The 23,829-nt window shown below is 56.7% G+C and overlaps 7 protein-coding genes across 7 annotated transcripts; 5 read left to right on the top strand and 2 right to left on the bottom strand.

Annotated features, from left to right (window-relative positions):
- The first annotated feature begins 398 nt into the window (after positions 1–398).
- B0I36DRAFT_333121 (uncharacterized protein) lies at positions 399–1,551 on the top strand. The gene has a single exon (XM_046155179.1). It carries the CDS (start codon positions 470–472, stop codon positions 1,250–1,252), a length of 783 nt encoding a protein of 260 aa, XP_046006954.1. The 5' UTR covers positions 399–469; the 3' UTR covers positions 1,253–1,551.
- A 748-nt stretch (positions 1,552–2,299) lies between these two features.
- B0I36DRAFT_296165 (ankyrin repeat-containing domain protein) lies at positions 2,300–6,952 on the top strand. Its single transcript, XM_046151886.1, has 2 exons — positions 2,300–2,384; positions 2,439–6,952. Exons 1-2 carry the CDS (start codon positions 2,360–2,362, stop codon positions 6,464–6,466), a joined length of 4,053 nt encoding a protein of 1,350 aa, XP_046006953.1. The 5' UTR covers positions 2,300–2,359; the 3' UTR covers positions 6,467–6,952.
- Positions 6,953–11,678: 4,726 nt separating this feature from the next.
- On the top strand, positions 11,679–14,205 carry B0I36DRAFT_387607 (POT family-domain-containing protein). The gene is made up of 2 exons (XM_046161199.1): positions 11,679–12,070; positions 12,152–14,205. The coding sequence occupies exons 1-2, from the start codon at positions 12,046–12,048 to the stop codon at positions 14,029–14,031; spliced, it is 1,905 nt and encodes a 634-aa protein (XP_046006952.1). The 5' UTR covers positions 11,679–12,045; the 3' UTR covers positions 14,032–14,205.
- Positions 14,206–14,427: 222 nt separating this feature from the next.
- B0I36DRAFT_333115 (concanavalin A-like lectin/glucanase domain-containing protein) lies at positions 14,428–15,824 on the bottom strand. The gene is made up of 3 exons (XM_046155178.1): positions 15,311–15,824; positions 15,013–15,233; positions 14,428–14,920 (listed from the first exon to the last, which is right to left on the bottom strand). The coding sequence occupies exons 1-3, from the start codon at positions 15,727–15,729 to the stop codon at positions 14,841–14,843; spliced, it is 720 nt and encodes a 239-aa protein (XP_046006951.1). The 5' UTR covers positions 15,730–15,824; the 3' UTR covers positions 14,428–14,840.
- Positions 15,825–17,028: 1,204 nt separating this feature from the next.
- On the top strand, positions 17,029–18,301 carry B0I36DRAFT_333114 (uncharacterized protein). Its single transcript, XM_046155177.1, has one exon. The coding sequence runs from the start codon at positions 17,073–17,075 to the stop codon at positions 18,048–18,050; it is 978 nt and encodes a 325-aa protein (XP_046006950.1). The 5' UTR covers positions 17,029–17,072; the 3' UTR covers positions 18,051–18,301.
- A 681-nt stretch (positions 18,302–18,982) lies between these two features.
- On the top strand, positions 18,983–20,624 carry B0I36DRAFT_434744 (uncharacterized protein; the record flags this gene model as incomplete). The annotated part of the gene is made up of 4 exons (XM_046162725.1): positions 18,983–19,242; positions 19,311–19,362; positions 19,436–19,771; positions 19,863–20,624. 4 exons carry the CDS (start codon positions 18,983–18,985, stop codon positions 20,319–20,321), a joined length of 1,107 nt encoding a protein of 368 aa, XP_046006949.1. The 3' UTR covers positions 20,322–20,624.
- Positions 20,625–20,679: 55 nt separating this feature from the next.
- B0I36DRAFT_424778 (uncharacterized protein) lies at positions 20,680–22,415 on the bottom strand (the record flags this gene model as incomplete). The annotated part of the gene is made up of 5 exons (XM_046162298.1): positions 20,680–21,429; positions 21,503–21,679; positions 21,762–21,836; positions 21,907–22,173; positions 22,269–22,415. 5 exons carry the CDS (start codon positions 22,413–22,415, stop codon positions 20,875–20,877), a joined length of 1,221 nt encoding a protein of 406 aa, XP_046006948.1. The 3' UTR covers positions 20,680–20,874.
- Between the last annotated feature and the right edge of the window lie 1,414 nt (positions 22,416–23,829).

The raw sequence follows: 23,829 nt of genomic DNA, 5'->3' as shown, positions 1-23,829 counted from the left end.
TACGTGCGTTATCACCCTGGAAATCTCACGAGTAGATAAACCCGATGGGGGGGGAGTCGGTCAGACCGTCCGCATTCGATGTGCTGCTGACACGACACGACACGACACGACACCGACGTCGTTGTGAGGCTATTCGCCTCGGACCTTGCAGGAGGCGAAAAAGTAAGCCCTCGATAGGCTATTTGATCCTCGTTTGTTTCATCTGCCTTCTGCGGAGTAGCATTACCTGCTGCCACAGGCGGAAGACGTGGTTGGACCATCATCATCATCAACATCAGCACTGCTTCACCGCCGCAGCCCGGGGCGTTACATTGCCAATTCGCACACGGCAAAAACAACACAAAGTCCAGAAGCACCGGGAGCCCCGTACGCAGGCCCAAATAAACGCAAGGAACGAGAGAGAGAGAGAGAGAGAGAGAGAGAGAGAGAGAGAGAGAGAGAGAGAGAGAGAGAGAGAGAGAACGGACAAATGACCTACCACGACCGCCACCCGGCCCTCACGCCGCAGGACGAGGCCTTCCTCGCGGCCAACCCGTGGATCGCGCGGCTGTACCACGACCGGGCCACGTCGGTGCCCTTCAGCCCGGGCAGCCGGCACGAGCGGCCCACGCCGCCCGCCACGGCGCTGAACGAGCGCCTCTTCTCCCGCACCCTGCTCGACTCCGGGGCCGTCGCGCCGACCCTGGGGTGGCATGCGCCGCTGGACTTTGCGAGCGTCGAGGCTGCCGTCGCGAAGCAGGAGCAGGAGCAGGAGGCTGCTGCTGCTGAGTCAAACGGGGTAGAAGGAGAAGCAGGAGGGGTCAGCACGGCAGAGGAGAAGAAAGGGGACATGTACCTGATCCCCGAGGCGACAATGGCGTTTGACCTAGGCGAAGGGCTGCGCGGGTTCCAGGGCGTCACGCACGGGGGCATGTTTGCCGTGCTGATCGACGAGTGCGTGGGCAACTACCTCGCGCTCAACCAGGCGGTGAGCGTCAAGGCCGAGCAGGGCGGGTTCGGTAAAGAGAGGGGCCAGAGGCTGTGCAAGAGGCTGGCTGGCTTGGGCGGGACCACGGCGTACACGGTCGGCATGGACGTGCGGTTTCTCAAGCCGATCGCGGTGCCCGCGGCGGTGGTGGTCAGGACTTGGCTGGGGAGCATTACGGGGCGTAAGATTGTGGTCAAGAGTGTGATTGAAGGGGAAGGGGGAGTTCGGTATGGGACGTGTGACTCGACGTGGATCGTGGTCAAGTTGCCAAAGAGCAAGATCTGATTATAGATGGGTTTGCACTTAGATCAAGCAAGGACTGGGCGAGGGCAATGGGAAGATGCCAAGGGTAGACGTTGGGCTGCTACTCCCACTCTCGAGGTTTATTCTGTGTGCGTTGTTTGAGACAACATGGGTTCATTTTTGCGATCCGTCCACCGCCCTCGACTCCGTAGCGAAGCAGACTGCAAAACCGACAGGCTCCCCTCATGATACAAAATGCAAAAAGAAAACGTACGACACCGGGGATTCGCTGGTCGTCACCGACCCAACTACTGATCCGGCGGTATCAAGCTTGTGTAAACAGGGGAGCGGACGGGACCCTCAATTCTCTTGATTCTATGGTCGTACGTGATGGGTTGCAGTGTTGTTTAGGCATATATTGGCGGTGCGTCTGGCTGCAAGTAAGTCCGTTGTATAATTGAAACGATGAACTTCAGGCATTTGGTGGCGGACCGGCCAAACCGCGAGCTGGGCAAATATCTAAGACTTACCTCAACGGCCAATCGGCTCTGGAAGTGGCTGCGGAGCATGAACGCCTGGTTGCTGTAAAGTTGCTCCTAGATTCGCGAGTGGATATCACCGGATCTGCGAAACAAGCGTTTCGACGTGCAAGGCGATTTTCTGCGGACAAGGGATATGCACGATATATATATTCGAGGATATTTGGTTGGGTGGCCTAATCTCAGGTCAGAACGCTGTGCTGGGCGAAGAAGCATCATCAGATGGTATCAATAAGTCGGGGTTTGAGAACGGGTGTCGCAGGGTGCAAATTGCAACTAAGCCCCAAAGTCGTGCAGACCTTTTTTATATCTCAATATCGAAACAATGTGGACAGTCGATGGGCTGGATTTTAAATTCAGCATGAATTATAAGGCTGCGAACTTCCTTGTTGGTTCCTCCATGGTACTGGTACCCGAATCTGGATGCCTGCCAAGGAGGCTGTTCCCGCACCGCCCCCATCCAGAGCATGCAGAGTCGTCCCTCCAAAAGCCTGGCCGTCCGCAGCCTTTCCTTCTGCCCCTCTCTTCCACTTTCTCACCCTCCTACCCCCCTTTTCCCCAAGACTCTGGATGCAAGCAGCCGTATAGGTGCCGGCGCTCATGAGCCGAGATGGCGACGCTCTCTCAGGCTGAAGGTGAGTTCTCGCCGACTTTCGGAGGATTACAAATCTCAACTGACGATGCCGCAGTGATGAATCGCCTTTTCGAAGCCACTCTCGACGCCTTGGCTGACATCGATGCATTCTCCGGCCCCTCGTCGCCGACCAGTTTCATCGTGTACGCCCATGACCCTGACAGTGGAGACGACGGACTTGGCCCCGGCTACAGCGACATAGTGAAGACATTCATCGCCTGGCTGCGCAGGTTAAGAACCCGCACGCTATCCGATCGACACCCATCAGCTCTTTTCGGACACGAAACGCGTCTGGGCAGCGACGAGTCGGCGTGTCGCGACATCCTCGAGAACCAGTTTTGTCTGCTTCCTCGCCGTGCGACCACTGACAGCGAGGCGACTGGCATCGAGCGGGTCGATACGGTAGTCGTATGTGGCACCCCGCGCCTGAAGAGCTACTGCGAGCATCCCTCCGCCAATGAGTACATGGATGCAATCAAACGGGAATATGCAGAGAATGCAGCATTGCCAGCTGGCGAACTCCGACGGAAGATTCTGGATAATGTCTTGAATGCGGCAACATCTCGGCCTGGGTTCCACCATGTTCTCACCGAAATCGCCTTCCTTGAGCTCCGCCGCCAACATAACCCAGACGCACATGGCATCGTTTTGGTGTCACTCGAGGGAGGCATGATCGACTACTTCAGGTTCATACAGTCCACCAATCTTCAACTGGGAATCAACCCGTTGAGCACTTCGGCAGAGCTGCAATCTAGATTCTTCAAGCTGCTGCGAGCTATGTACACAACATCCGACGGGGCCATAACTGCCTACGAGGAAGCCTACACCGACGCCAGGCACGAGGTTGAAAAGCAAAACGGCAATATCCCCAGCAGAGACCTCGATAACCTGCTCGAGAAGTCCATCTCCCGCGCACGAAGAGACCTGGCGAACCTCGAGAACGCGGGGCTGCGCGATCTATCCGTGAGGAGACAGCTGGCAGAGCTAGGAAACAAGGCTTACGCTGACCTCGAGGAGCGGCGTAACAAAGTCCTCGGCGCGCTGCCGACCATACCCTATAGAGACCGCAAGGACAGAAATCCGGAAAGAGTAGCGGGTACCTGCAGATGGTTCACGAAACATGAGAAGTTCAGAGCCTGGCATAGCAGCGAGTCCGGCGGCATTCTATGGGTGACGGCGTACCCAGGTTGTGGCAAGTCGGTTCTTCTTAAGCACCTTGTTGATACTGTCCTGGTAGCACCCAACAGCGCTGTCTGCTACTTCTTCTTCAAGGACGACTTTGAGGACCAGAAGTCAATTATTGGCGCACTGCGGTGCCTCCTACACCAGTTACTCCTCCAGCGACCTGAACTTCTCACCGACAACCTCATCCAGAAGTTCAAGCGGGATCAGCAGCTACTGTCCTCAGCAAGCAACTTGTGGGACCTTCTCCACAACGTGGCGCGTGGTGTCACGGTTGGCAACCTTGTCATCGTTATCGACGCTCTCGATGAATGTGTTTACGATGATCGTCAGGTGCTGATGAGGCTTCTCGTCAAGTGGAGCGAGAGCGCCAGCACGAGCAGAGTCAAGATCCTTATATCCAGCCGTCTTTATAACGACATCAGCCGGGGCTTCCACGGGGTTGGTTCCGAGATACATCTCTCCGCGGAGAATGACTCGGAGCTCGAGCAAATCTCGGGCGAGATTGATCTTGTTATAACCCACAAACTTCGCAACACGGCGGCTTATCTTGGCCTCGAAAAGAAACAGCAAGATATACTCTACCAAGAGCTGACAAAAGTCGCAAATAAGACCTATTTGTGGGCGTATCTGGTGCAAGACGAGATCGATAAGATGTTTGGAACAGACCCCAAATCGTTGCGCGCAGCGGTACAGAACCTCCCGCGGGGCGTCGATGCAGCGTACGAGAAGATTCTCAGTCGGAGCGGGCAACGTGAAAATGTGATGAGGATGCTGTCTATTATAATTGCCGCAGCAGAGCCTCTGAATCTACTACAACTAGCACAGGCGTGGGCTTTAACATCAGAGATTTCGAGGCGAGACGAGCTGGAAATCATGTCTGAAACCCATATGCTTCGGACGATTCGTGGTCTCTGCGGACTCTTTGTCATTGTCGTCGAGGGCAGGGCTTATCTGCTGCATCAGACGGCAAGGGAATTTCTCCTTGCACGGCAGCAACCACTCGCACGCGGCGTCGACCAGAATGGCTCATGGAAGGGTTCTGTGGTTGCTGCGGAAGCTGAACTGATCATGGCCCGGATCTGCCTGCGATTCTTTCAACTCTACGAGTGGCCTGCTTGGGGTTTTAGCCGCACCTTTAGAGGGCCCCGACTCATCGACAGCAAATCTCATGACACTTGTCCGTGCCGAGAGCCACTGCAGGCACACAAAAGGGACTGCTTCGCAATATACGCCTTCGAACAATGGGTCGAACACGTACTTGACGGGCAACAACCAGGCGGCAAGATACTGGCCCAGCAAGCAGCGGAGCTTTGCGCGCAATCGCGCCACCACTTCGTGTCGACCATGTTTTCCGAGGGTAAACATAGATATTATACACCAAGCGACGAATCGCTGCCTTCGCCATTGATGGTGGCGTCTATGCTTGGCGTCCTGCCGGCTGTTGAGCTCCTGTCGCAGCGGCCTGGAGCCGAGCTGGACCGTGTAGACTGGCTGGGATCGACTGCGCTAGGCTGGGCTGCGTTATGCAAGCACGCAGATGTGGTGCGTGTGCTTGTGGAGCGAGGGGCAGATTACACCACGAAAGACAGGTGGGACACACCAGTCTTCACACGAGTTGTTGAGTTGGGGGATGAGGCGTTGGTGGAGCTGCTACTCGACAAGGGCGCAGATCCCAACGTCGCGGATGAGCGTGGTTATCCGCCATTATTCTCCGCTAAATCCACGGAGGTCGTGTCGCTACTGCTGAAGCACGGCGCCGACATCAAATTCACCAACAGAAATGGCTGTACTGCACTTAACTATGCGTGTGAGACTCGACCACACCTGGTTCGCATCCTGCTCGAGGCCGGCGCAGACCCGTCCGTGACCGACGAAAAGGGGTGGACGCCCCTCATACGGTGCTGCGGCAGGCCATTATACAAAATGGAGGAACAGGACTTTGAGCGTGAGTGGCTTGGAACCATCGAGCTCCTGCTGGGTGATTGCCGCGTGGACGTCAATGCGCACGATCATAGTGGGGACACGGCTCTCTACCTTGCATGCCAAGCAGGTCGCGCGCTTACGGTGGAAATACTCCTCAAGCATGGAGCCCAAACACATGGCAGAGATCTATATGCGGCGATTTATGCGGCGATCCATACGACGGGCCCCGCAAGGAATGCGGCGGCAATCGTAAGAATGCTCCTACATGCCGGAGTCGACATCACCTCTGACTATTTCCATGGAAAACCCGCACTTCATTACGCGGCGAAGTTGGGCCATCAGGACATCGTGAGACTTCTCCTTGATCATGGAGCCGATATCGATCAAGCCGACCTAGACGGGAGAACGCCACTCATGGTAGCAGTTTTAAAGTCCCGGATGGAGGCGGTTCAGATGTTGCTTTCGCGGCGAGCTGACACAGGAAGGTTAGATACAAAGGGCAACTCCGTGGTTTGTCTTGCTATCCAAGGACGGAAGGTGGATATTGTAGAGATGCTCCTTGATAGTGTCAAAGACGTGGATGCGGTTTGTGGGCAAGGGCTCACTCCACTCGTCGAAGCGGCCCTGCTGCAACGCGCTGACATGATACAAAGCCTTGTGCGGCGAGGAGCCACCATCAACCACACTACAGAAGGCGGCATCACCCCGCTGATAGCAGCCGTCATGGCAGGGTGGCCAGAAGGCGTTGAGCTCCTCCTCAGGAGCGGCGCCGACAGCAACTATGTCGGTAGAGGTGGCCGGACCGCGCTCGCAACCGCCGCCAATCACAGAGAGTTGGAATCGTTGTGGACATTCTTAGCAGGAGTAAGTCATGGCAAGATTAGCGAACTCCCAGCACCCTCATCGTTCGCAGAGCGTAGGAAGGCCGACATTATTCGTATCCTCCTTGAGAATGGGGCGGACCCAGAGGGATGAGTTCAAGAAAACAAGTCTGTGCTTGAGTTGGCTTCCAAGTGCGGACATGTCGACTTTGTCAAGTTACTGTTACTGTTGCCGATGTGCACCGACTCCTCACAGCTCCAATCTGCTTTGAACGAAATCACGAAGAAAAGACAAAAGACCGTCAAGGAAGAACTAGAGCAGCGACTACACGAGCTCCATCAGTCGGTACTGCATTAAGAACACGCTTCGAATCGTGTATTCACATCCAGTCGGCGGGGTAATATCATGTGCCACGGTTGTCGCAACACATCAGAAGTGAAACATGATACTTGCGTTGGTCTTTTATTCCGATTTTCTGTATATTTTCCAGAGCGACCCGAGGTAATCACGCCGTGAGGTAGTGTCCAGCGAGCATCTTTGGTTAGATTGTCCGGAAGAGTTACAGGTTAGTCCCGAATCAGATAATTCGGTTTGATTGTGAGAACTGAGAAAAAGCCAATTTTGAAAGACAAATGTTCCATGAAGATAATCACACGTCCAATGGAAAAAATATACCGTGAATATGGCGGTCGCGCAGCCAATAAGCGTCTTTCCAGTTACTTTTGGCGCGTGTCGGTGATGCTCAACAGCGAAGGGCGCCTTTTCCCGATCCTTGGGATATGCTTTGCACAGAGGCAACATGACCTGAACATGGTCATGGTCTAATCTCGCCATGCCGCTCTAGCGGTTATTAAATACTGTACCAGTGTATGACTGTCCCGGCCTTTGCATCGCCGTATCTTCATTGATATACCTTGCTCGATCTGGCCCTCTCTTCGTTCAAGCATGTACGCGGCGCGTTGTTTCGTCTTTTGTATAGCATCTACATCTCTCCCGAAGCAAGTGACAGAGCAATCCGGACGCTCATGCGGATCCCTAGTCGTGTAGGGGCTTTTTTCCTTTAGTTGGCTGTTTACGCCTCGACCGCAGCGGCGCCACAGACATCACCACACTAACAGGTCATTGGCCGTAAGCACACCAGAACGAGAAACCCGAGATCTCCTTGCTATCCCAGCACTTTGCAACGCTGCATAACACCAGTCAGTATTATGGGCGGCAACTTTCAGAACCATTTCGCATGCAGCAACCTGTCCACCAAAGATGCCGCATCAGGGGACCTCCGGAGCCCTCGGAGCGCTCCGGACCACCCAGGTCCCAGGTCCTTGGAAGCGGTAGTGCGGCTCTGGACCCTTTTCGTGCTTTTGTGCCCTGTGCTACCCTGCTCCGTGCGGCTTTTGTTCCTGGCAGCGGGCGGTGGCGGTGGTGCTCCAGCCGCCCGCAAGAGGGGCCCGCAGGGAGGCGTGCTGGCCTGGACCCTGCGTCGTGGGCTAGCCTGGGTGTTGCTGCACGAGGTGGAGAGGGTCTGCTATGAAATGGGACGGCTCCGGGTGGGCAGCAGCAGCAGTAGCAGTAGCAGCTCGCCTAGCCTCACCGCACCTCACCTCACCGAGCTCATGAAACCAAGCTTTGATTGTTGTGGGGGAGTGCGTGCCTGCCATTGAAGTCTCTTCAAGCACGCCATAGTGGGAACGTGCGGACACTGGCCATTTGGTGCTTTTTGGGTTCCGCCGGACAGCGCCGGTGGGGATTTGGAAAAAAAGACACCGGGAAATCAAAATTGTCCATGGCATTGGCTGATCCGGGTTGGACCGACCTTTCCTCAACTCACCATCTAAAAGCTGAGATGCCCGACGGCTGGCATGGCAGCGGATCTGGAGGCTGATATCAAGGCGCAAAGGCTAGGGACGAGATAGGGAGGTGCTTTTGCCATCGGACGACGCAGGGACGCGTATGCAGTTGACGACGGCGGCGACAGGCCCTGCCGCTGGTGTCGTGCGGGGGAACAGGGGGTGCTTGCTGCATGCGCGCCGCCTCGGTTGGCATTCTGGGGCCCGTGGACAAGTCAAAACTCTCGAAGCAGTAATAGTGCTTCTCCAATATCTCTCTAAAGCGTGGTGAAGCGATACTCCTGGCATGGTGCCTCGCAGCAAGATGCGCTTCCAGGCCATACCATGGAGCGGCACACAGTCTGTCACAGGCACCACCAAACACTTAACTAGCGCGACGTGTCTGCGGCTACGGAAAAAGCTTGTGCGCCACCCCACCAGGGCTCGGGCGATCACCATTCGGGGCAGGCGAAGGAGGCAAGGGTGATAGGTCCAATGTGATTGGCCTTGTCGGCGTCTCGTGTGCCGTAGGTGTGTCCATCTCGGGCTTAGACACAGAGGATCAATTACCTACTACAGGCCCGGTCTTATCTCAGCATCCAAATGTAACGTCGTACTGGCCGCGACAACGCTTTGCTAGCGCGAGGTGCGTAGTAATGACCCAGTTGGTCGACTGTGTCCATGCCGTGACCGCCCGCCGGCTGGCTCGCCGACTCGCTGTCATTTGGGGCACCAGCCACTGCTCGTGACAATTTATTGACAGGGTAACACGGCTGTCTAATTGCTCCCGTGGGATTGGCCACTGATAGTCGCTCTGCAGAATTGTGCGGTGACTGCGACACGCATCAAGGCTCGGATTGATCGGCTGATGTTCGAGAAACGTGGACGCCATATTTTGCCACGGGCGGTCGAACGACTGGAGCAAGTCGTGATGATACCAGCCAGCCGAATCACGACATTGTCAGAGCTTGTGCCAGCCGCCGAAGCGAGACCACGCAAGTGCACACAAAGCAGAGGGCAAGCTGACGACGACGACGCGGCTGTCCTCGGCACAAATGTCACGACAGCGTCTGCGCCGCCTCAATTCCGCAGCTGAAATGGCCTGCCTTCTCTGGACAAGGACGCATGCAGGGGAGATCGGCATGAGATGCCCCTGTTAGACTCGTGCGAGATGTCACTCAAGATTAGCTTTCAGCGAGAATATCCCATTATTGTCTCCCGAGTGCGCAGGCCTACTGCGTATTTGAGTTTGCCCAACTGCGGAGTGCAGCGGTATCTCGCTTGGGGAAATATATGTAATTCTGCGATTATGAATCGCCCGCGGGTGGGCACCGTTGGCACTTCTGGGGGCCGCCACATGCCAACGTTCGGCGCTAAGAGGCGAAGGGGAAGTTGTCCCCGGTCGCCTTATTGCGCGGGGCCTTCTTCTCCAAGCGTCGAGCGTGTGCCGGGAAGGCAGGCCAGAAGGTTAGCTAATGGGATGGTAATGCCAAGGGTTTGCGTGCAAGGCAATTGCTTGGGGGTTGGAGGATGGTTTTCTACAACCCCAAAACCACGAGGGGATTCGCCAGCCGCAACTCTTCTCGACGGCGATTAAGACATGAGAGACATCAAGAGCTCCCACGCAGTTAGCGGCATGTGAGACAGCCTGAAGGGCGGCGACGACGAAGGTCTCTCGCGAAATGATTAATTCATGGGCATCGCCGTTGTGGTGGGGCCCGGACGCTGCAGGGAGCAGGGTTTCGGAGGAAATGAGAAGAGACCCGCGAGTGTCCCCTCTGTCGCTCGCTAGCGGCATTGCGGCCGACGCTTTGTCGCGTGCCTGTCCCTCCAGAGGCGCGCTGGGGTTTTTGCGTGGGTGGCTCCCGGTGCGCCGTGGGCGTCCTCTAGCCCTCTAGCCCCCTTTCGCAAAGCGGGCTTGCCCTATTTCTCGCGCGCGGCGTGCCCGGCACTTGCTGATGCTTAAAGCTCACAGGCACACAGCTCTGGGCTAGCGTACGTCCCTTCTCGCCCAGTCCGGTGGTGTTGCGTGCGGTCGGTGGCGTCTTCTTATCGGCGACAAACGACGTCACCGGGCATTTTGGAACAAAAACACCAAGCTTTTCTGCATCCTGCACTCCCGGGCTCGGCGGACCAGGCCAAGGGAGATCCAAGAGTCCTGGGCCGACAAGGCAGGCTCACGCCTCAAAGCTTGCCTTATCTTGCTGCTCATGGGGGCCCTGGGTGTTGAGCCTGACAAGTACCGAACGGCCGGGAATAAAACTCGTGTCTGGCCGGGCACACGAGGTGAAAAGTCAGGGGGGGGAGGGCCAACGGGGGGCAAGGGGGGAGAGCGGCCCCCCTACCAAGTCAATCATTCGGCCCGTCACGGTCAAGCTGCATGCAACACGCCTCCCATCTTGGCTCGTCTTGGCCTACGAAGGTCTGCCAGGGCTGCCCAGCGTTGGCAAAGGCTTAACGGCACCTGTCCCGAGGGCGTCGTCATCATGGCAAGCCACCAACATGCAGAGGCCTCGCTATCTTGGCGCTTGATGTGACCAGCGCGTTTCAACCGTCGGTGGTGGTTATCTTGCTCCAGCAATTGGGAGTCCGTTACCTTCGGTGAGGCGGCGTGGTCTACCCGAGTCTACTGTGTCGTCTGGTGGAGCATCTGGTGGCCAAATCTCGGAGCACCGGCCTTTGTCGACAGCTCCGGGCAAGACGAATGGCGGCTAAATGTGTTTCTCCTGCGGTTCCCGGGTCCGCATCCTGGATGGGAGCGAGTCGTCCGCGGTCCATGCACACATCCTTAACTTCCAACACCGCTCTCACGGTAATGAGAGGAGCCCGCACCAGTCATGCACCACCGAGCAGTGCGACAGATGGCCGGCCGGGACTGCCCGAAGGGGCAGGGAGTGGGCGATACGGCATCATGACATGATGATTTGACATATTTGTCGCCCTCATGACCCTTGCCTGCCCGGCCCAGGAAAGGCAGGCACGCACACTGAGACACGACACGCTCCGATCAGACACACATCCGGCGACCTAGCTATCTCGCCTGTCTATCTGGTCTGCAGCGTGTGTGTGCCCCTCCCCCAGCTTTCTTGCGCATCAGCTAGCCTCGCATGCAGCAGCGGAACAATACCAATGCTCTTGTTGCCCTCTGTGGGCTTGGGCCCCTGGCTTGCGCCAGCAACTCTGCGGTGCGGCCTAGACGCAGAAGGGAAGGAGGTGGCCGGCGACCTGCAGATGATCATCGTCAGCAGCCCGAGCCGATCGCTTATAGGATGTAACACGATGGCTGGCCCGCCGCCTCGTACTCTCAGCCAGCCGTTCTGCGTAGCCCGGACAGCGACAGGACGGGAGGGGGTTAGAAGCTCGCACAGCAGGCCCAAGCAGGGCAGCCCGATAATGTGTGGCGCCTCGGCTGTTGATTCGTGCGGTCGTTAGCCCCCCCGGAGGCGCCACTCGCCCCGTCCGCGTGGGAGGCGGCCACACACACCTTCAGAGCAACCAACTGGTTACACGTCCGGTAGCATCGCGCACCAACGCCGCCCTCCACATTGTGTTTTCTAGAAGGACGGTGGAGCAGCCCATGTGGGCACCTCGCGATAAGGGAAGCTCTCGGCCAGGGTGCCCCAGCTTGTCCGCGACATGGAGGTGGCGGCGACGCATTAGGGTCCGGATCGTCCATGCGACAGCAACGCAGCTCGACGGGAGACGGCTGCCGGGACGGAGCTGGCCAAGCACTCCATCACCGGTGGTCGTCCTCGTACAAAAGAGTTGCCGCCCGCCTGCCTGCCAACCTCGAGCCTGTCCTCCTCCTGCTTGCCCCAGGTCTCTGCATCCCGCGACCCTCGCAGCATAACCACCTCCGCGTGTCGATCAGACTCTGTGTGTAGCACCGCAGCATCTTGGCAAGAGATGGCTTCCCCTACCACCGCCACGGGTAAGTGACAGGCTTCTCGCTTCCAGTCATCATCGGCTTCACCAACAAAGCGACTGACATGGACCCCTTCTCCGCTTACAGCGCCTGCCCGCCGGACCACTGGCGACAGCATCAGCGATGCCGGTGTCGACGTCGATGAGAAGATGCCGCACACACCTCCCGGAGACGCCCATGCGCCCCTCCACGACCCCAACTTCATTGCCGAGGACTACCCCGGCAAGCCCACGGAAGAGGAGATGCGCACGCTCCGCCGCGTGCCGGGCAAGCTGCCCACCATTGCCTACCTCATCTGCATCGTCGAGTTCTGCGAGCGTGCCTCGTACTACGGTGTCCAGCCCCTGATCAACAACTTTGTCAACCGGCCCATGCCCCGCGGCGGCAACGGCTATGGTGCGCCCCCGATCGACCCCAACGACCAGCAGACTGCCGGTGCCCTCGGCATGGGCCCCAACGTCGCCAACGCCGTCTCGCAGTCCTTCAGCATGTTGGCCTACGCCCTGCCGCTCTTCTTCGGCTACATGGCCGACACCCGCACTGGCCGCTTCAACATGATTCTGTACGGCATCGGTGTCTTTGGTGTGGCCCACGTCCTCATGTGCGCGGCCGGTGCCCCTGACCTCCTCGCCAGCGGCATGGCCAAGGTCCCCTACTTCATCTCGCTCTACACGCTCAGCATTGGCGCTGCCATGTTCAAGCCCAACGTCTCGCCTCTGCTGCTCGACCAGATGACCCACAAGGTCCCCATTGTCGTCGAGACCGCCAAGGGCGAGCGTGTCATCCAGGACCCCGAGCACAGCGCCGAGCGCGTCATGCTGTGGTTCTACCTGCTCATCAACATTGGTGGCTTCATGAACGTCGCGACCACCTACTGCGAGAAGTACGTCGGCTGGTGGTTGGCTTTTGTGATCCCCCTGATTCTCTACCTTCCTCTGCCAATCCTCATGTGGTGGCTCAAGCCCAGACTCATCCTCCACCCTCCCGGAGGCAGCGATCTCGGCAACGTCGTCAAGATTATCGCCATCTGCTTCCGCCGCGGCGGCATCAAGCGCATCGGCCGCAAGGGCTTCTGGGATGTCGCCAAGCCCTCGCACATTGCCGCCTCCGGCCTCGAGCGCAAGTTCACCACCCACTGGAACGACGCATTTGTCGATGATGTCCGCCGCACCTTCCAGGCCACCGGCATCTTCTGCTTCTTCCCCATCCAGTACATCAACGACAACGGTCTAGGCTCTGCGGTCAGCTTCCTGAGCACCATGTTGACCACCAACGGCGTGCCCAACGACGTCATCAACAACTTCAACTCGCTCTCCATCATCCTCATGGCCCCTGTCCTCAACTACGGCCTGTACCCTCTGCTCCGCCGTCTGAACATCCACTACGGCCCTGTTGCCCGTATCACCACCGGTCTCGCCCTCTCCACCCTCGGCGGTGTCGGCTACACCATCCTGCAGAAGTACGCCTACGAGCAGTCCCCTTGCGGCTATCTCGGCTCCTCCGACTGCACGATCGGCACGGGTGTCGCCCCCATCAGCATCTGGTGGACCGGTCTCCCTCTCGCCATTGGCGGTATTTCCGAGCTCTTCATCAACGTCCCCGCCTACGGTATCGCCTACTCGCGCGCTCCCGTCAACATGCGTGGTCTCGTGTCTGCCATCAACCTCTTCAACACTGCCATCGCCTACGCCATCGGCCTGGCCTGCTCCAGCGTCGTCAGCGACCCCTACCTCGTCTGGGTCTTCGGTGCGCCGACCATCATCGGCGGTGTCCTGACCGTCATCTTCTACTTCACTTTCCGCCACATCGACAAGGAGGAGTACACCCTCACCTCTGCGTCCGAGCACCCCCAGAGTGCCATCACCGGCACTGGGCCCGTCGTCGCCGAGAACGACCTCAACAAGAGCATCAACCGCCCTGCCCCCATCGCCGACAACGAGGAGATGATGATCTCTCAGAAGCAGTAGAGGAGTTCTTTCCCGCCGCGCAGGATACTGATCTCAGCAACAAAGGGAATTTCTTCTCCGCATGGCGTGTCCCGTAAATGATCATGCCGTTGAGCCAGCGTTGTTGTAACTGCTCCCAGAATTAGCATATACCCCTCAAAACTTTTCATCAAATATTAAAAGATTCAATCCCCTACTCTGCTATCCATGCTCTCCTCTTGTGATGATGTCGCAATGGATCTGAAAGTGACAAGTAGTGCGCATGATCTTGAATTGGCCCTTCAGCAGTGCGCGGACGCGGGCACTCCCCCAGGGGCACGATATCCCTACATCACACACGTCGTGAGCTACGCGAGTGTTAAGTCTCTTTGCAAAAGTTCTGGATGTTGGTTGGAAAAGGACCCGATGCTGACACATCCATCACGCTTGCCCTGCTACAGTATGACGGTGTCTGATCCAACGTCAACAGCAGAAGCAATACATCAGAATCGCTAATTTTCGTCAAGCACTGGGTGTATACCTTGATGACGTTATATACTCTCCGGCAATCAATTGTCATGTCTATCAGCAGCTTTCAAAATATTTACAAAAGAAGTCGAATATGTTCGTACGTCTGTACGTCCAAGAAGCCTCCCCAAAACGAGTGATGGGTAGATTGTCATCGTGCGGCAGAAATACGTCCACAAAGAGAATGATAAGACCAAGTCCCGGTCCCTCGTGCCCACTCGGGAACGCGCCCCTTCGTCGTCGGCCTGCGAGTGCCACCACGGAGCCGTGGCGGGACTTTCGTGGCATAAGTGGTGTCAGTCAGTGTCTCTGTGCGCAATACTCTAGTTGGCGTCACCGTAGAAGTAGTAGGTGCTGAACTTGGCGCCGTTGCCGGTGAAGGGCTCGGTGCCAAACTGGTAGGCTGTTGCGTGTGGAAGAGAAATGGTGTCAGCAGGTCGCGGGACTCTGTTTCACAGCAGCATACTTTGAGGAGGATTGGCAATAGAAACATACTGATGAGATACTGAGAGCTGGCCGGGAACCCCTGGGCGCTCTGCATGTGGGTGAAGAATGGCTTCAGGTTGCCGTCAAAGTTGGTGATAGGGCTCGGGGCGACGTAGCTGAAGACCTTCATGGCGCCATTGTAGCCGACCCAGAGCTCCCAGCTGCGACCTCCGACGCTGACCGTGCCAGTCAAGCTGCCGATGGGCTGGACACCGCCGTACCGACCGAGCCTTGGGAGGAAACATGACAGTCAGCATGGCGAGACACTGAAGAGGCCAGAAACAAAAGAGCAAGGAGCACAACTCACCAGACCATGAGCTCGTAGTCGCCGCTGCTGGTGGCGTGGTTCGGGTTGTTGGCCGTGAAGAGGTCATAGGCCACGTTGGCGCGGATGTTGCTGCCGGCGTAGTTCCACTCGGCCTTGGTGGGCATGCTCGAGATCTGGGAGACCAGACGCTTCGTGGGAAGGTCACGGCCGGAGTGGGGGTAGCTCTTGACGTTGTTCTGGCCGCCGGACCAGTTCCAGTCAGTGTGCCACGAGACACCGACAGACTGCTTCGTGTCGATGTAGGTGCACTGTGAGCCACTGCCGGAGCCGGCGCCCCAGGCATTGTTGTTGACATAGTAGCCATTGCCAGCCGACCAGTAGCCGTACTGGTCGCAAAGGCTTTGGGCCCACGCGACTGATGCCAAGGCCGAGGCGGCAAGGAGAGTCTTGATACCCATGTTGAGTAAACGGAGAGGGGATGATTGAGCCTTGTGGATGAGGATTGGTGAGTGATGATGATGAGATGGGCTTGAAACAAAACCTCGGAAACACTGCAGACAGACGAGCGCAAATATATACAAATGACGTGCCTGCACCCGTTCACTCAACCCCACAAAGGCCGACGGGCCGGTGATGCTACGTTCCTCCAACAACGACCACGGATGCCAAGCTGGTGCCGTTCCGCGACAGGCGTCATTGCAGCTCCGCGAGCTGCCTGCCTCACCCTCCGTGTTCCCCTTTGTGGGCGTCGGCCCGAATGGGTGCGTTTGGGCCCTAGCTTTGAGTTTGCAGGGCTTTCCCAACTGCCATAGTGAGGACCGGGGGGCAGTTGGCGAGGACGGTCGTGCGGCCCAAAGAGGCAGTGCGGAATGCGCCTCCGTGACAGCGGCCCCGTTGCTCCGCACTATACTCCTCACTATAAAACAGCCTGCTAATGCGCTTTGGACTAGCCTCTGCCCCCGTTCCCCGCGGTGGACCAAACCACTGGAGCTTCCCCTGACGATGCCTGCCGCTGGTCAGACGGTGGACGGCTAAACACCAACTCATGCACGTCTCTGTGCACCACAATGCTACGTCTGCCCGCTCCATACGAGAGGAGCACGCCATCACCGCAGGGACTGCCCTTGTCAGTGCTCGAGGCTGCGCTTAGTCATAATCCTGCTGGTAACGACGGGATTTGAGGCTGACTCTGCTGCAAGCCACGTGCGACCATGTCTGATTTGGGACCGAGCGCTGGCTTGTGAAACCAGCCATACCAGGCCAATAGCATGCGCTCTTTTCGAATCGCCCAACAGAATAGACTTCAAAAGGGGGACTCGAATTGCATTCGCAGAGTGACGTAGCTGTGGCGGCCAAGCAAATCCCTCAGCCCCGCCGCATTCTCAAGAACAGAGATCGCAATGACTAAGCGGGTGGACCAGCTAAGACCGATGTGACGAGGAGGAAACGGTAGAGGCACAACGAGCAACAATCCATCATGAGATGGGGAGAGCCAGATGGTCGAAGGAACGACGACCAATGACGCTCGTGGCTGATTCTAATCCAGATTCAGTGTCGGCCGACTTCCAACTTTTGTCATGGAAGTCTATTCTCTCGCTCAGCCTCGTCCGCTTTTCGGCGGCCATGTCTTGGGGGCAGAGCTAGGCCAATGCTCAGCCACAGGAGTGGCATCGTGCGGCTGAAGGTTACAAACACGACACAGCCTTTCTGTTGAGGCCTCACTCGAGAATACGGTGCTATATCAGCAAGCCATGGACCAGATCTTTCGAGCAAAAGCCATTCTGTTTGACCACCAGTCGCAATGTTTTCGAAAATTCGAGCCAAACTTCGTCCATTACAAGGGCTGGGCGTGCCAAAAGAAGCCGGCAAATCAGACTCACGCCCAGTCAAAAGCGGGGACCGCAAGGGACAGTCTCTCGCAGCCATTGCAGAGGAAACCATCGACGTCCTCCCGGGCATTCTCGAGAGCCTCCCAGATCTTGATGCAGCCAGCTCGACCAAGTATGACCTGGCCGACTTACACCCCTTGGACCCATTGATGTGTCCCGGATTCCAAACTCTGAGCGAGGAAGGGCAGCAGGCGGGTGACATGGTCGGCACCCGCATCACGGTCCTGAACGCGGACTCCTTCGACGTGGCCATCGGCATGCAGGCGCCGAGGGATGAGTCTGGCTCCGAAGCCCGACAGAACGACCACAGGATTGCAGTTCTCAATCTCGCATCGGACAAGAACCCTGGAGGCGGCTGGCTCCATGGCGCGGCCGCACAGGAGGAGGCGCTCTGCTTCCGGAGCTCGTTGATATTGTCACTGCATCAGCACTACTATCCATGGTCACCGAGAATGGGCCTATATACTCGAGACGTGGTCATTATTCGAGACGCCATAGACGCCGGCCACGGCCTCCTGGTACCAAGGATGGCGCCGCACGATCTCCCAGTCGTCAGTGTCATCAGCATTGCTGGGATCCGCAGCCCTCCACTCAGTCAGGACAGGCAGCACTTCGAGGACCCGACCGACCGGGAGCTGACAAAGGACAAGATGCGCCTGTGTCTCCGTATTGCTGCAACGGAGAAGCACCGCCATCTCGTCCTTGGCGCCATTGGTTGTGGTGCATTTGCGAATCCGCCCCGGCATGTTGCATCCTGCTGGCTCGAAGTGCTTCAGGAGGCCGAGTTTGTGGGCGGCTGGTGGAGGACGGTCAGCTTCGCGGTGTACGACAGCAGGAACGAGGGGAACTTTGCAGTTTTCAAGAATTCATTGCACGACAAGGTCGTGTAATTGTGACTGAGGCGGAAACAGCGGCATTCTCGGGTGCAGCACAGGCAGTATCTTGCTCGCCACATTAGTAAAATTCCGACTACACGAATCGCAATAATGCTAGTCTATGGCATGTGAGCCAAACTAGTTCAGGCGGCTTCCTGCCATGTGAACTACTGCACAAGATCTGTCAGGGCCGCATTGTGGCACTAAGCGTTCGTCGCCGTCGATCATGACTGACAGAGTGGTCCCCAAATGGATCTGGATCTGGGTTCTGCAGGGGACCTGTGGTTCAAGGATTGAGATGGACCCGTTGACCACGAGACGCGTCAAGTGACAGTCCACTTAGGCTGTCGTCGATCTCAAGCGGAGTCGCTAGTTGGTGATCAAAGCGAGCCACCACCAGCGTAACACAGCGCGAACCATTTCCTCGGGTCGATGGCAATTGAGCCAAGCAGGCTTTCGCACGGACACAAATTCTCGAGCTAGCAGCAGTCCGGTCGTCCACCTAGGGCTGAGCATGCACCGCCTGCCATGGTTATAGCCCGATGCTGACTCGAAAGTGCCACTATCTAGTCTGCTTTAGCTCATCGATCGGGCACGCCAGCGGCTTAAGCGGCTCCTACCAGATCGACGGTTCCAGAAAGCCACCGAGCCACATGTGTATCTAGACCTGAAGTCTTCTAGACGGCCAATCTGGACCTATGCTTATCTCCCGTCGCGTCCACACCCACAAAATCCCGTGTCCTTTCACACTGGAGGGGATGGACTTGCCTTGTTCGAGGACCCCTATCCTGACCTTGTGCTCCGCTAAGCTCACATACATTATGCAGCTGGCTCCAATGTTCGCGTTCATACTCTGACTTCTCACTCCTTTGTGCTGCATCGCGACACGAGCACCAGTAATACGACTATCGACACTTTTGGGCCTCCCTATAACCACCAAAGTCAAGATGGGGGGACTCTTTGTGCCCGACACCTACGTCCATGTGGCCCCCTCGGACATAGAAATGAACGTGGCCTCCATGATATGGGGTGTCTCGATCGGCTTCGCTGTCTTCACGTTTTCCAAGGGAGTTCGACAGACGTGGGGTATCTGGAAGCGGACAAGGACCGTGACCGCCTACGTGGCGCTTATCTGGATTGAATGGCTGGTCTGTTTCCTGCTCAGCCCGATCCTCTGGTTCTATATATGGGGATCGATTGAGCCTTCGTAAGTCGCGACAGTCCACTCGTCAGAATTACCGGGCTCACATAGCTGACCAACGAAAACTTGTGCAGATTCGCCCTGTTTGTCATCATCCTCATTCTTTGGACACTTCAGATACAATGCGTGAGTGTCCGCACCTGGACGGCTTCCATGGTGTACAGAAAGACCATCTGCTAACAGTCTGACGCACACACAGATCATTCAGATCATCATCAACCGAATCGCACTTCTGAAAAGAGACCGGACGCGGATCCGGCAATTGCAATGGTCCTCGGTTCTCATTATCGGTCTGATCAACATCAGCGTCTTCTGCATATGGATCCCTGCCCAGCTCCAGATTTCCGGGACGTACATCACCATCAACTACTACTGGGACCGCATTGAAAAGGCCATATTCGCAATCGTCGATGTCTCACTCAACGTCTACTTTGTCCGACTCATTCGGTCCAAGCTCATCAGCAATGGCCTTACCAAGTACTATCCCCTGTTTTACTTCAACTGTGCCATGATCTCCGTGTCGATTACTCTTGATGTAAGTCACCCCATCCCCTCCCCGTACGAGCAGACTCACTACTTGAAAGCGATGTTTTTGGCGACCAATAGGGACTAACCACGCTGTACAGGTCATCCTCATAGCGTCCATGAGTATCGGGACAGGGTTCGTGTACAGCCTCTTCCACCCAGCAGTGTATGGGATCAAGCTCTACATCGAGCTGAACATGGCCGATCTCATCACAAAGTCCGTGCAGGGCGATAATGGGAGCGGCGCCGCAAGTGGCAGCGGAGGCAACGTGTATCACAACTCGAGCGGCGCCAAGCAGGACAAGAGTGGAAAGGGGCGCGGTGCCCGATCGTACTGGGGCGGGCCCGGTGCAAGCGGCGGCGACGACAAGATCACGGCGGTGCGGATGAAGACTTTGGTCACGGCCAACGGTGCCGGCACCACCAACTCGCAAGATCAAGAGCAGGGAGGCATCCGCCGCAAGGTCGAGACAGAGGTCGTCCACGAGCCCAAGGATGAGGACGCGCAGAGCCGGACAAGCTCCACTGAGCAACTGCAGAAGAAGTTCGGTATCGTGTGAGGCAAACAGCATGCTCGGCCCATGCCGGCGACAGATTTGCCCATCACGCTATCAGTCCAGAGGCCAGGGCTTTATCGAGATGTGTGACGGCGAAGAGGTGCCGCGTGGACGAGGCGCCTGGGTTCAGAATGCGAGGGCAGGCAGTGGAGGTTGACATATATTAATTCAAAGTTTGGCGGAGCCAGTGGGCATGTCGAAGCACTTGCAGGGCCGAATGGTGTGGATAGTTATGGCCTGAATAATCCCTGGTTGCCTAATAGCTAGTTCGCGAACTCATAGAATAACCTGTTAATAATTATGGATAAGCAAGCTGGAATCCGTTCAGGGCAGTGAGCCGGCTGATCGGGTAATAATAGACCGGTGTCATAATAAGCTTGTGTCGTGGCAGTCACCTGCTACGACGTGGCAAACTTGGTTGAAGCCACGTACATATCCATGGCAATATTGATTCGAACAACGCGTGGCAGAGATTATCCTAGAGCACCATTGCCGTGGTTGCACATCCGATTGTCATTGTATTTGAAAACACTCGCAATCCAAGATATAGTTACAGTCATGCCCCATGACTCACTTGGATGCTTGTCTCGTTCTTGACCATGATTCCTCCAGGAGCAACCGAGGTAGAGCCCCATCGCGAACTGCCTGCCTCTGGAGCCACCCCTGTAATCGTCACCTGAGCCCTGCTGTGACCACCGTCGAAGCCTCCGTTGTGGCGGTCACCGCGCTCCATGGAGTCGGCGCTCCCGTTACCAACAGGGTACGTGCCCCCGCCGTGAATGGGCGATTTTGCGAGCTCATAAGTCGAGTCTGTGTCATCAGAAACCTTGGAGCGGCCACCTTCGCCGCCAGTCCGAGTGCCGCCACGGGTGCCGATCCGGACAAACGACTTGGGCCGGGTGTGCTGGTAGTCTCCCGTCATTCCCGCACCGCTCGACTTGTCGTTTGAGCCGACGTGCATCTTGTTGAGCAGGCGGCTGAAAATGGGCCGCAGCAAGGGCAAGCAGGCGGCAATCACGGCAAGGTTGACCTCAACCGAGGCCCATATGATGATGGGAGCGATGTCGTACGTCAGGTCGGTCGTCTTTGGGTTAAGGGCAACTGCTCTGATCTGTTCCATGAAACAAAGGTCAGCCACTTCCATCGTACTGTCTCCAGCGAGCCTGATGGTGGGGTTTACGTACGACAAGGCAAATGCTGGCGATGCACGTAAGCGTGCCGAACAAGAACAACAGGCTGACACCAAGTCGTTGAGTCTTCTTGAGCTTCAGGCGCCCGATTTGGAAGACTGGAAGAGCCATGATGAGGATATCGAGCCCGAGGTGGGCAGAGGTCGAGGCCGTGAAGAATTTAGAGCCGTCCTGACCACATCATTCATTGTCAGTGGAATTGATCGAGGACAGTGCGCGGACATCTTGACCAACGGGAAAAGTGCGGACTTACGATACATGTAGCACCAGGGACATTAGGCTCCCACAGAGCATAGACCGGAATGCAATGGAAGATGCTCATAAAGGTCTGTGCCCGCACCCGAGGCCAGGTCAGCAAACATGTCTGCGTTGGGGTTAACACGTGAAGGAGTACTTACACGGATGATCAACCAGATCATGGACAGGGCAAAGAGTACCATGATGGGAATTTTGATGGGAGACGTCTTGAACATCCTCCAGTAGAAAGCAAGGATGGAGAACTTGACAAAGGCCAGCGATGTCGCGTAGGTCAACTCCGCGACCATGATGTGGATTGAGGCATTGCGAAGCGCGACGGCTGGGTCACCAGGGATCTCGGCCAGATGTTGACCAACCCCAGTCTGGATCCAGGCCCATGATGCACAGTTGTAGGCGACGGCGAAGAACTATTGTAGACTTCCGTGTCAGCTTGGATTCGACATGCATACGAGGCAAAGTCTGATCCGCCAAAGAGTTACAGGCCATAATGAAAACAACCCACATATGCGATGATGACAAACCAGTCATCCCACCAAAGGCTGATACCCGTTATGCTCCTGGCCCACCATCGTGCAGCGAAACTCGCAGTTGCGGGCACGAAGGTGATGATCGAGGCCGCATAGACGTCCGGGACGAGATTGTTGCCCATGTCGAATTCGTAGAGGACCCAGACTTCGAGAAAGAGAGTAGACAGAGAGTGCGATACGACGGCTGCTTAATTCCAGTCCGGTTCGAGGGCCATAAGACGTGACAATATAAATCAAGAAATGGCAGTTCGAGGTCGACCTGGCTCTTCACGATTGCCACGGCTGGGGAAGCCCTTGTTATACCCGCGCATCCACCTCTAGCCCTGAAACGATCAACACACGCTCTCTGATCCTTCCAGCCCTCATTTTCGGAGTCAGTCCCGATGCCTGTGCGTATCCAGGCGGTCGGCTCCCTGCAATCACATTCAGGGGCTCGAGGGCACCTTGGGGCGAGTCAGGCAAGCGCTTTACGAAAACGCTAAGGAGACGCACTATGCCGGTACGCGGAAGATGTTCAAGCGCCAGGTACACTGTTTACGCTCTAAATGCAAACCTTACTTGCTATAGTGTATGAAGTCCCTGCAATGACAGGCGCTACGGGGCTTGGCCCGGGATCAACGGTCCACACGGCCCTCAGCTGCTGTCCGTGCTCGGCAACGGCGCATGACGTGGACGTTTGGCGTGCGCAGCCAGGCTGTTACTTGCCCACTAGCACTGCTTTGGGCCATGATCGTTGAGGCTAGTGGTTGGCGCCAGGGCCAGGGGGCTGAAGAAGAGCATCTGCCGGGACCCCATAGGCAATTGTGCATGAGAGGAGATCTGTCACCACTCTCCCAGCTGTAATTGATGGGCCCCAAACGGTTTCTGTTCGAGAGGCCCCTCTTTGTCCTTCAGAATGATTGACTCATGGTCCCGATCAGCATCCTGCTACTGCTCCGTGGCTGACACCACTTTGCGGACCGGGGACAGTATTTGCGCGCTCTACGAGTCTAGATGAGAGAGGCGCAAGGTATAGTCGAGCATCTGGTCTTGGCAATCGAGCCAAGCCGGGCGACCTCCGCGGGAGTGCCTATGAAATGCCTCACATCCGTCGGGATTCTCTCTCGATATGCCCTAACTTCATAGCGAGGACGCCGTACAGCGCGGGCTAGGAAGCTGGCAGGAAGGACGCCTGCAGTCGCACACCCAAGAGAAAGAAAGTCGTGTTTCTTCAAAGCGAATCTCATCATAACGCATGGGTAAGGAACTACACTTCAAAGGAATGTGACGAGCTCGGCAGCGACATGAGTTGCAAATGGTGAATTGATCAGTGGTAGAATTGTAAAGCTACAGCAGAGTCTTTGTCAGAGGCAGTGTGGATAGTCATGTCGCACTGGGCCTCAACTTAGTAATTATCGTGGAAACTAGTCTGACTGTTGGTCACTTCTTGGCCATAGATAAGTGCACTCTCAGAATCGAGTAGGCGTCCCAGCCGGTTTGGTCAAGCCACTGCAATCCGCACCGGATTGCCTTCGCCGAGATTGTCACCTTCGGCGC

Source organism: Microdochium trichocladiopsis, assembly GCF_020744255.1.
Source record: "Microdochium trichocladiopsis strain MPI-CAGE-CH-0230 chromosome Unknown B0I36scaffold_10, whole genome shotgun sequence".
In the NCBI taxonomy this organism is placed as follows: Eukaryota; Fungi; Ascomycota; class Sordariomycetes; order Xylariales; family Microdochiaceae; genus Microdochium; species Microdochium trichocladiopsis.
This window is presented reverse-complemented; position numbering and strand designations above follow the sequence as displayed.